The sequence below is a fragment of the Jaculus jaculus genome, chromosome 12, assembly GCF_020740685.1.
Source record: "Jaculus jaculus isolate mJacJac1 chromosome 12, mJacJac1.mat.Y.cur, whole genome shotgun sequence".
Lineage (NCBI taxonomy): Eukaryota > Metazoa > Chordata > Mammalia > Rodentia > Dipodidae > Jaculus > Jaculus jaculus.
The window spans coordinates 111,111,149-111,122,673 of NC_059113.1; the positions used below are offsets into that span (position 1 = coordinate 111,111,149).

An 11,525-nucleotide genomic window follows, 5' to 3' on the forward strand; every position below is an offset into this window, starting at 1 on the left:
GTTTTATCTCACTACAGATCACCACACTAGACCACTTGTGCAAAAAAAGTTACATCTGGAAGTGTCTTCTTTACCGTTATGAGAAACTTTCTTTTACTGAGCAGATGCATTCAAATATCACCGACCACAGAAATGTTGCATACAAAACAAAATATGGTTTCTCATTTTCACCACTGTTCATCAAAAACCAGATCATTGGAAACAATGCTGAATAAACCAAGTGGCCAAACTTTCAGCACATAATGAAGATAATGTGGAGTTTGTCGTCAATTCTATAAATATAATGATCATTTCCAAATTCCTACTGTGATTTATTAATTCATTTTGATTTCACAAACATGTCTGTGAAAGAGGTATCAGTTTCTTACCTCTTTTTAAATTTATTTAGATGTGTATATGTGTGAGTGCACACATGAATATGTACAGGAATGCCAGTATCTTCTGCTGCTAGAAACAGAAGGCCAAAACCATGCACTACTTTGTGTCTGGCTATACTTAGGCCCAGTCTTTTCTCTTTGCTATGAAGTCTTTGCCAACCAAGTATTTGCCTTATAAGTCACAAATCCCAAGCTAATTTAGAATTACTTTAAACCAGTAAGTTTTAGCAACATTATTTAAAGGAAATAAAAATGAGAAAAATGTTAAGAATACATACTGAAATGGCGCTGATTCTCCTTGGCTGAGTACAAACTATCCTGCAGGCAGATCCTTTTCCTCTTTCAATGTAGTTATCCAGAATGAACTGTGTGACTTGAGTGGTTTTCCCACAGCCTGTTTCCCCACTTATTACTGTTACCTGGTGGGCATCGATTAAATCTACCAACTCCTATTTGAAAAGAAAAACAGGACAGCACATATGAAAGTCTGAAAAGATATTAATCAAAATTCTACCCAATGAGATTATAAAATAAATACCAGTTTTAAATAATTAAATGGGAAAACTCAGGTATCTAGAAAACTGCATATTTGTGAAATAACTCTATAATAATCTAGACATATACTAATATTTTATTTTTATTTTTTGGTTTTTCGAGGTAGGGTTTCATTCTAGCTCAGGCTGACCTGGAATTCACTATGAGTCTCAGGGTGGCCTCAAATTAGTCATGTCCCTGCTACCTCTGCCCCCCACCAAGTGCTGGGATTAAAGGCAACACCACGGCTGTACTGAAATGTAGTAAAATTTTAAATACTAATATTCACCATAGTAACAAAACCAACATCTTAATATTTTGAAAGGGTATTATTTTATAACTTCATGCTTAAAAAGTCTGTACTGGACTGGAGAGATGGCTTAGTGGTTAAGCGCTTGCCTATGAAGCCAAAGGACGTGTGTTCAACTCTTCAGATTCCTTGTTAGCCAGATGCACAAAGGTGAGGCAAGTGCAAGGTTGCACATGCCCACTAGGTGGTGAAAGCATCTGGAGTATGATTACAGTGGTCGAGGCCCTGGCTGTACCAATTCTCTAAAAAAATAGGCAGAAAGTTTACTGTCTATTCTAACACAATGTATACATAAGTTTCAGGATTGAACACTAACATATCTGCTAAATATTTGGCCTTCCATTATCACATCTATGGATTTAACCAACCACAGGTGGAGTTATGAAATAACACAGATGGAGTTAAGAAATCACATCTATGGATTTAACCAACCACAGATAAGAGTTAAGAAGCAACTGTATCCACATTGACCATCTCATAAATCTCTAAACAATACAGTACAGTAGGTCAAGTCATTACACCATTTCCATTGTACTAGGTGAACCCTATGCAACCTAGAGGGGATTTAAAGTATACAGGGGAATGTGTAAAGGCTATCTGTAAATACTACATATTATATAAAGGACATGAACATGTGAGAATTTTGATATCCATGTCCTAGAACTGATTCTCCAGAGATACTGAGGGACAACTACACCGAGAAGTAGACTGTAATTTACTCATTCAACAGTTACTGGATGTCTGTATTAACATCAGGCACGGTTCTGAGATAAGAAATACAGAATAAACAAAACAGATCCTGAGCTCAAGAACTTATACTGAACCAAGAGGGAAAGACACAAAGTGATATAAGTGCTCTGAAAGATGAAACAGGGAGCCAGGTATAGCACACCTATAATCCTAGCACTAGGGAGGCCAAGGTAAGAGGATCATTGTGAGTTCAAGGGCAGCCTGAGACTACATAGTGAATTTCAGGTTAGCCTACATCAAGACCCTACCTCAAAAAACCAACCCCCTCCCCCCCCCAAAAAAAGGCAGGGAAAAACAAAGTTGGGAGAAGACAGAAGACTATGAATTCCATGCAGGGAACTTGTGTGATGCCATGTTAACAAATTTATCACAACACTACTTTTGGCAGTGTTCAATTTTAATGAAACTACTTGGTCCTTAACTAAATATAGTGTCTTCTAAAGAGGGGAGGGTGTATATACATATATGTATATTTAAATTCTATTTTAAATTTTTATTAGTTATTTAGAGATATGAATGAGCGGTACACCAGGTTCTCTACCCAATGCAAATGAACTCCCGACATGTGCTACCTTGTACATCTGGCTTTAGTATTCAAGCCTCAGTTCTTAGGCTTGTATGCAAGTGCTTTAACTGCTAAGCCATCTCTCCAGCCCATAAATTCTGTTTTTTAAACTTCAATGATGATTTCAATAATGGACATAAATATAAGAAAACTTTCAAAAACACTGTTCCATGACCCATCCTTTTCCTCTTTAACAACTCAAATAATGCTGACTTCCCTACAACAGATTCACTGCCCATTATTTCTTCACAATATACTGCATCTTTTAAAAGAATGTAGTTAAATACTATACAAATCAAACTAAACTGTTTAAAGTATTTTACCTTTTGCATTCCATATGAAGGCAGCTTTTCCCTGAAGCGCTGGAAAAAAAAAAAAGGTTGAAGATTCAAAAACAAATGGCATCAAGTTATAATCATGGGAGTGAGAATACATCAAAGTTAAACATGCTAGACTGCTAGAATACAAATTATTTTACAGTCTGTGTGAAATATATCACTACTTAAAAACAGAACTCTAGCTGGGTGTGGTGGCACACGCCTTTAATCCCAGCACTCGGGAGGCAGAGGTAGGTGGACTGCTGTGAGTTCAAGACCACCCTGGGACTATATAATGAATTCCAGGTCAGCCTGGGCTAGAGTGAGACCCTACCTTGAAAAACCAAAACAACAACAACAACAACAACAACAAAAAAACCCAGAACTCTATTACACTTAATAGAACAGTGTAATCTTCAGTTAGAAAATGCTAGCTGACATATCACCTAATAGTATAACCAACTTAAAGAAATTAGCTCTTTTTTATATTTCTGTTTTACATGTTCATCTTAGATCTGACTTCTGTAACATTATTTTCTCTACTCATCAAGACATCCTGGACTAAGGCAGTAAGCAGGTACTAGAACATATTCTAAGATTCTTTTAGGTACCTGACTTTGGGTATAAGAGCAAGCTTAATATCCAAAGTCATTTCAAGACTTTGTCAACTCAAACTTGGCACCAAAGCATTAGGGGTTTTATCTTATATAGCTGCTATGAGACACCAAAGATAACCTTCATATAGAAAAGTAACAGCCTGTGGCACATGCAAACTTCTGGACAAATTTACAATTTGTTGGATTATGAATAAAATGCTAAAAAGTGACTAATTCTTTGCCTTATATTTAGTTCTTGTCAATTTTACAAACCCCTAAACCTACACTGCATATAAACACTGAGTACTGTGGTTTGCATTCAACTTGGTACATCCTAACCATGGAAAAAAATCTTGAGTGATATAAAAATTAGCCAGTTTTAACAAGTCCTCTTTATTGAAAAAGCAAATAACTTTTAATATTTTTCTTTTTTCTTTTTGAGGCAGGGTCTCACTCAAGCCCAGGCTGACCTGGAACTCAGTGATCCTACCTCAGCCTCCTGAATACTGGGATTAAAAGTATGCCCAAGTATGGGCTGGAAAGATGGCTTAGCGGTTAAGCGCTTGCCTGTGAAGCCTAAGGACCTCGGTTCAAGGTTCTATTCCCCAGGATCATGTAAGTACACGCATCTGGAGTTCGTTTGCAGTGGCTAGAGGCCCTGGCACACCCATTTTGTATCTGCCTCTTTCTCTCTCTGTCACTCTCAAATAAATAAAAGTAAAAAAAAAAAATTTAAAGTATGCCCAAGTAACTTAATATGAAAAATAAAAACAAGAAAAAATAAAATTGGAACTGTCCAAGGTAATCTAGAATAATATTGCCACATTTACTATGTAACATTCTCACAGTACTATACATAACAACCAATATGATAAACTAATTTTAGTGTAAGAAACGTAAATGCTGCTATATATTCCTTATAATGTATTTGAAAATTTTTATAACGTTATTTAAAAACACATATATAACATCATGAAATGTAAACCTCTTACTATGTAAGTACAACCTATTGCATTGCACTTCAAACAAAAATTATCTACATTTCCCTTGCCTAAAATGCACGCAAATGCTACTGAACAGAAAGCATTCCCCAATATTCTCTCCCAAGATAGCCAAGCCTTCTACTCTCTAGTTCTGGCTATAACCCAGATAGAAGATAATAAGTTTATAAACTAAGGACAATGAATGTCATGTTATTCCTCATAAAACAGAATGACAACTACCGTATAGAAAAATGAAAGCTATTAACAATCTTAAGTATTAGGATTTATACCGATTAGATCCTCCCTATACCATTAAGTATGCACATCAATTATAAGAAGAAATGCTGCATACTACTAAGACTAAGATGTTGACTTTTAAGTACATCAAAATTTTAGTAGACATGAAGCGTTTATAAGTGACTGAGGAAGAGGACTATATTGTACATTTCTCCTTTAACTAGATTACCCAGCTTCAGTCATATTTGCACTTTGCCCTTCATACAAGGCCAGTAAACCAACTTCCCTTTTCCTAAATGTAAAAGAAGGTCTTGAGCCGGGTGTGGTGGCGCATGCCTTTAATCCTAGCACTTGGAGGCTGAGGTAGGAGAATCACCATGAGTTCAAGGCCACCCTGAGAAGGCATAATGAAGTCCAGGTCGGCCTGAGCTAGAGTCTTCTCTTGCTAAGATGCAAAATTAATTCATCTAAAACTCTTTTCCATCTTCAAATCACGTTGTTCTTTATGGACATTGAAGTGTCTTCCCTGGCTAAGAGGCAAAATTAATTCATCTAAAATTCTGTTCCATCTTCAAATTGTTCTTTATGGACATTGAAAGCTTAAAACAATTCAGCCCCTGGACAACCTTAGCTTATCGATTCTAATAAGGGAATTTACCTTTTTATTCAGTGGACTGATTATTTTTCACAGATATGACAATCTGTCTTTCGCAAAAAGAACAAAACGTATTTATAAGAAATGGACCCAGAACACTGTGTTTTCTCTAAAAATATAGGTATGAATAAATTTGAATATTTCATTACATCTGTATCTGGAACAACCCCAAATCATATAATTTTTTTTCACCAAGAAGGCCTTAGTATATCTTGCCTACCATGGAAAGCCAATACTGAATAATTTGGGAGAAGTACAGTCCTTCATAGAGGTGCATACTTAGAATGTTGGTGAACTCATGTTTATCAGATAACCTTTGAAAAAATTTTCTCATCTAAAAAAGGAGAGGACAAATCAAATTATCTGGAGGAAACTATTCTTCTTACAGTTTTAACTGCCTAGGCACTTATGATACCTCCTGGCCTAGAAAGCTTTGTGAATTTTCCTTTCCCTGACATTAGCATCTATCAAAAATTTCCTTTCAAATGCTAGTTGCACCTAATTTCCATTCCCACTGTTTCTCTGTATTACTCACAAAAAAAAAAACCTTCCACAGAAGCTATCTTGTTGAGGAATTCATTCATTGGCTACCATGCAGTTAACCTTTAGACATTACTACATTTCTCTCAAATATGAGAATGGCAAATCTATTCCCCCACATTTTGCTTTTCATTACCTGCATTTCTATATATCGAGGGTCAGTTTTTTTCCTTTGTAAATCTTCTAATAATCGTTGGTCTAAGGCTACATCTGGTTCATTTTCTTGCAACAGATACTCAGAATCTCGGTCAATATATGATTTGTCTCTCATTCTAAATGTCCTTTTCTCTTGGTTCAGTTTCTTTTCCTGGTTGTCAAGTTTCTTCTCTGAGTTTATTTTTTTCTCAGAAGAAACTTCAGTACCATATCTATTTTAACAAAACAAAAAGTGAAAAAGGGTCAGATGAAGAGCAACTCAAACACTGGATTATTTAATATTGTAAAACTGCCAAATCTGAAAGCATGTATCCTATACTCTACAAGCTATTATAAAATATCGTTATTCTTAAAGTTAACCTAATAGTTATTCGTCCATTGATTTTTTTTTTTATTTAGTGTTTTGTTTTTTTCCTGAATTTGGTTCACTTTACAACTTCATTTTCTCCCTGCCATCCTTTTGAACTACAAACAAGATACAGAATTACACAGTCCCTGAGCTACTTGTAGCTTTTCCCATAAATAATATAGCCTCTACTAAAACAGCAGCAATTTATCTTTGTGCAAACTTGTGCTCCACAGGATTCTGAAAATAAAATATAGGCTGGAAATACATGTCACAAAATATCACAATCCTAACACTCAGCTTTCCGGTGACATCATGCTACTTTTCCTTTCTTCCAATCTGCTCGAGCCACATTAAAAGACTAAATTTTGCTAAGTGTGGTGGCATATGTTTTTCATCCCAGCACTCAGGAGGAAGAGGTAGAATTGCCATGAGTTCAAGGTCAGCCTGGGCTAGAGGGAGTCCCTACCTAAAAAACAAAACAAAACAAAACAAAACAACTAAATTTCAGTTATTGAAAAGCTTAAAGGTTTCAATCATTTTTGTTTTATAAGCACTACCTATCCTTTAAAAGACTAATGCTTTACCCATGATCCTCAGGAGCAAACCAGGATATCTGTGCTTCTGAGTCTTTATCACTCTTGGCTTGGACAGAATTCAGCAGCTGCACAATTTGTTCCTCTCTTCGTTCATCCATATGGACCACAGCTCTCTGTTTTGTGCAAAGTGAAACCATATTTATCAGTTCAACCATATGTACAATTATTTTACAAGTAAAATGAAAACGGCAAAGTAACATATATTAGACGAACATATAAGAGTTAGTTACCCACACTTTTTCTCTAGCACAATTCCACTTCTCAGTCTAAATTCATGTACATTTTTGGACCTCTTCTAGGCCACTGCCTGTCCTATATCTAAAAAGGTAGCTCTAACTATGGCCAAAAAAATTAAAAAGCATGTTACTTCTTTCTCCTTATGCTTTTTTTTTTTTTTTTTTGCAGTCATACTTGAGCTACCTTTGCTTTTTGGAATTATGACTCAGTCAAAAGACCTTGGATTATGGGGATGCATGAACATCATTGGAATTGATAAAAACTATGGGGACTTTTAAAGTTGGATGAATGCATTGCATTTTACTTCATGGATGGCTATGAGTTTATGGGGGCCAGGGGTGGAATGTGGTGGTTTGATTGAAGTATACCCCATATACTTAGGTGTTCTGAATGCTAGGTTCCCAGCTGATGGAGATTTGGAAATTAACGCCTCCTGAGGCAGTGTGTATTGTTGGGGGTGGGCTTATGGGTGTTATAGCCAGTTTCCCCATGCCAGTGTTTGGCACACTCTCCTGTTGCTATTGTCCACCTTATATTGGCCAAGGGTAATGACCACCCTCTGCTCATGCCATCATTTTCCCTGCCATCATGGAGCTCCCACACCCCCGAGCCTGTAAAACAAAATAAACTTTTTTCCCACAAGCTGCCCTTGGTTGGGTGATTTCTAACAGCAATGTGAATCTGACTGAGACACTCAAGTATCAGTGAACCACCTAGAAATCCTCACTTGCACGCTCAACAACAGTATAAAATTGTTAACTTCCTACCAATTACCTTCCTCCAACAAGCCTGGCCTTTACACAAGGCCAGACAGGTACCGTCTATTAACCTCAGACCTCTACCACAAAATCATTTTGAACCTACTGACTTTAATGTGCCTCTCTTCATTTCAATGACCAACATTCTAACTCATGTCTTCATTCTCATCTTAATTGTTATCAAAACTACTTACCTGGTCTCCCTACCTCAAGACTGCCTCTTTTTATTTATTTATTTATTATTTTTTTGGTTTTTCGAGGTAGGGTCTCACTCTGGTCCAGCCTGACCTGGAATTAACTCTGTCATCTCAGGGTGGCCTTGAACTCATGGCAATCCTCCTACCTCTGCCTCCCGAGTGCTGGGATTAAAGGCGTGCGCCACCACGCCCGGCTAAGACTGCCTCTTTTTAAACCATACCTAACAATGTACACTAATGAATTTAATTATTATTTTTAAAGTATTTTTTCTTCATTTATTTGAGAGTGACAGACAGAGAGAGAAAGAGGCAGAGGAAGAGAAAATGGGTGTGCCAGGGCTTCCAGCCACTGCAAAGGAACTCTCAGACGTGTGCGCCCCCTTGTGCATCTGGCTAACGTGGGTCCTGGGAAATTGAGCCTTGAACCGCGGTCCTTAGGCTTCATAGGCAAGCGCTTAACCACTAAGCCATCTCTCCAGCCCATTATTATTTTTTAAATGTCAAATTATTAAAGGAAGCTCACACCTATAATACCAGTAGTACTGGGAAACTGAGACAAGTTTGAGGCCAAGGTATGCTACAAAGTAAGTTCCAGGCTAACATGGGCTATAAAACCAGACCCTATCGCAAAATTAATTAACTTAAAAACTAAAGTCATAAGTAAATAAATCCAACCATTTCACTCTTTGATGCTTTAAGAGTTTACTAAGGTTCTCAAGAAGTCAACCAATTTCAAGTCTTTATTTTTCTGTTCAGAACCTTTCCAAAAAGGATTATGGTCTGTCTTCATACAAAAAAAAAAGGAGTTAAGTACAATAAAACAAAACCCCAAACAATATTCAGATAATTAGACTTTATGAATTTCTGGTTTAATTATACTCCAGGTTATAAATTAAGATGCATTCCTTTGGAAAAAATCATATACTCGTCTGAAATCTACTACTCTATACACACCTCACCACATTCCACATCCAGGCTCTCATCTTGCAGTTCTCTGACAACATTCTTCCCAAATACTGTGTCGTTGTATATGCCTTCAAGTATTAAAGTCCTCTCCAACTACAGAACCCCAAATACACAGATACACTTTGCTGTTTCTCAGCTTAAAGGTTAGTGCCTCTCCAAAATATTTGAGTGGCAGCCTATATTCTCTTTGCCATAATGCTTTAACAGTGTCGTCTGCCAACAGCCCTCAACAGTATCTCTGTAAAGTAGAAACTATACCTCACTAACACAGTGCATAACATATCATCTCAAATTAAGACTCCCCATACAGACCTGTTAAAAGAACAGCAAGAATCTACTATTAGGATGCTTTCATTCTATAAACACAAGGCTTATTTTTAATGTAAAAGCTATCTAAATTTTGTGATACAAACACAGCAAGGTGAAAAGGGAAGAGTTAAGATATACCAATTGAAAAATATACTTTAAAAGATGGACTTTGTTAGAATGGTGAAACTAAATTAAAAAAAAAAAAACACAAAAAGCGTGTTTATAAAGGCTACAACTGCATCAAGTTAGGGCCATAAATTCAAAGAGGGGAATGTGTTGAAGTCAGACTACCAAGATTTCCAGCAAGCACCAAAATACATTACAGTGAGACAGAAGTTGCATTCCTATAAAGCAGATTGAGAAATAAGGGGGGGGGGCTAATTTCTCCTTTTACAAGATCAGTCAGAAGACTACGTAGGAGTCAATGAATAGCAAACAAGAAAACTGGCTTAACCTATGCTAATTGCTGCAAAGAGAGATGGCTGGATTTGGGGTATATCAAGAAGACAGAGCAGATAAATTTGCTAAAATGAAAGAGGAAAGTCAGTTATGTCTCATTTGGTCAAGTGAATAAATGGGAGTTACATTTGGTAAAATGGAGGTTTGGGGCTGAGATTAAAAAATTCAATTAACAGGCAAGGCATGGTAACACATGCCTGTAATAACCAGCACTTGTGAAGTGAAGGAAAGAGGACCAAGAATAAGAGAAACACTATTAATAAGCACCGCTGTAAAAGTTAACTACAGACTTCATGTGGAAATAATGAACAACTTTTCCTGGCTGACTTAAATTGAGGTCCTCGCTGCCCCATTAACTCTCGAACTCCTTGAATTAAACACTTCCGATTTCCACAACAACATTCATAAAATAAAACCTTGTAAGAAACAGGGCAAATAACAGTTGCTAAAGTTATCAACATCCTTTCATGTTTCTGTTTTAATTACTCTTGAAATATCAATATGACTTATATGTTTCTCCAGATCCTTAAAATGCAGTTTGTGAACAAATTAACATAGAGTTGTCAACAGCAACAAAAAAGTTCTTTCATAGAAAATGTGGCAACTTGTGAAGATAAATTTACAAAGCCCAACATAATGAAAATTAGGCTAATGGAGTACTCAATTAGATAGTTCAAAAACAGTGGCCTAAAAGATGTTTTAATTAGACTTTGCATCTAACATAAAAGGTTCATTTTATTAAAGCACTAAAAACCTATTCTAAAAGGGACTGTGTGATGATTTATTTTTCACTATAGTAGGCCACTAGGGAAATTTGATGCTTCCTTTCCTAAATATATCCAAGATACAAATTAGACTGACCATCAACTGAAGAGATAAATTATGTCATAGTTTCTATCTCGTCTAGGATTTTTAAGCATCCTTTCCAAAGAGGATGCTGATCAACAGGAAGCTCCTCACCCAACCATAACAACGAAAGAGCCGAATATGTGACCCTGTCAGCGTTGATAAGTAAACGAACTGCTTTTCTCCCTAAACCATGTGCGTTGAGGGCAGTGCTTGCAGCGCTTCTGCAGCTCGCAGGGGGAAGCCGCGGGGGCAGTCTCTCGGAGGACGGCTCGCAGGGTTCGGCGCGGCCCCAGACCTCGCCCTCCTCCTCCGCGGCCGGCGCATCACAAAGCCGCGCAGGGGCCGGCCTCGACCTGGGCCGCTCGCTCCCTCCACCTCACCTCCTGCCTCTCGGCCTCCTTGCTCCTCTGCGTCTGCTTCTTCGCGTACCACAGGCCAATCTCGCGCCCCTTCAGGTGAGCGGGGTGCCGGCCTCGCCCGCCCCGCCCCGCCGCGCCGCCGGGGCCCCGGCTTCCCCCGCGGCCGCCGGCGCTGCGGGGTCCCCCATCGCCGCCCCAGCCCTGCTGACAATCATAGCTCATGCTCCCCGCCGCCCGCAACCCGCGAGAAGACCGAGCGCCGAAAATGGAGTCGGCCCGGAAGCGGGTGCACGTCCACTTCCGCCGCGCTTCCGGCGCCCAGCGCGAGGGGGCGGGCCGCTCGCGGTCACAAGCAGGCATTTCCGGTGACGTCACGGCCCAGGCGGGAGCGCCGGGCGGCCGGTGGGCTGCAGCCTGAGCTCCCGC

At 38.5% G+C, this 11,525-nt stretch overlaps 1 protein-coding gene across 1 annotated transcript in view; it reads right to left on the minus strand.

Annotated features, from left to right (window-relative positions):
• Dhx36 (DEAH-box helicase 36) overlaps positions 1–11,321 on the minus strand; it is a 35,272-nt gene extending 23,951 nt beyond the window's left edge. The window contains exons 1-5 of the mRNA XM_045131037.1: positions 11,121–11,321; positions 6,954–7,078; positions 6,001–6,232; positions 2,860–2,898; positions 656–826 (exon numbers count right to left, since the gene is read on the minus strand). Of these exons, the coding sequence (XP_044986972.1) occupies positions 656–826; positions 2,860–2,898; positions 6,001–6,232; positions 6,954–7,078; positions 11,121–11,321 (768 nt within the window). The remainder of the gene's footprint in view (positions 1–655; positions 827–2,859; positions 2,899–6,000; positions 6,233–6,953; positions 7,079–11,120) is intronic.
• Between the last annotated feature and the right edge of the window lie 204 nt (positions 11,322–11,525).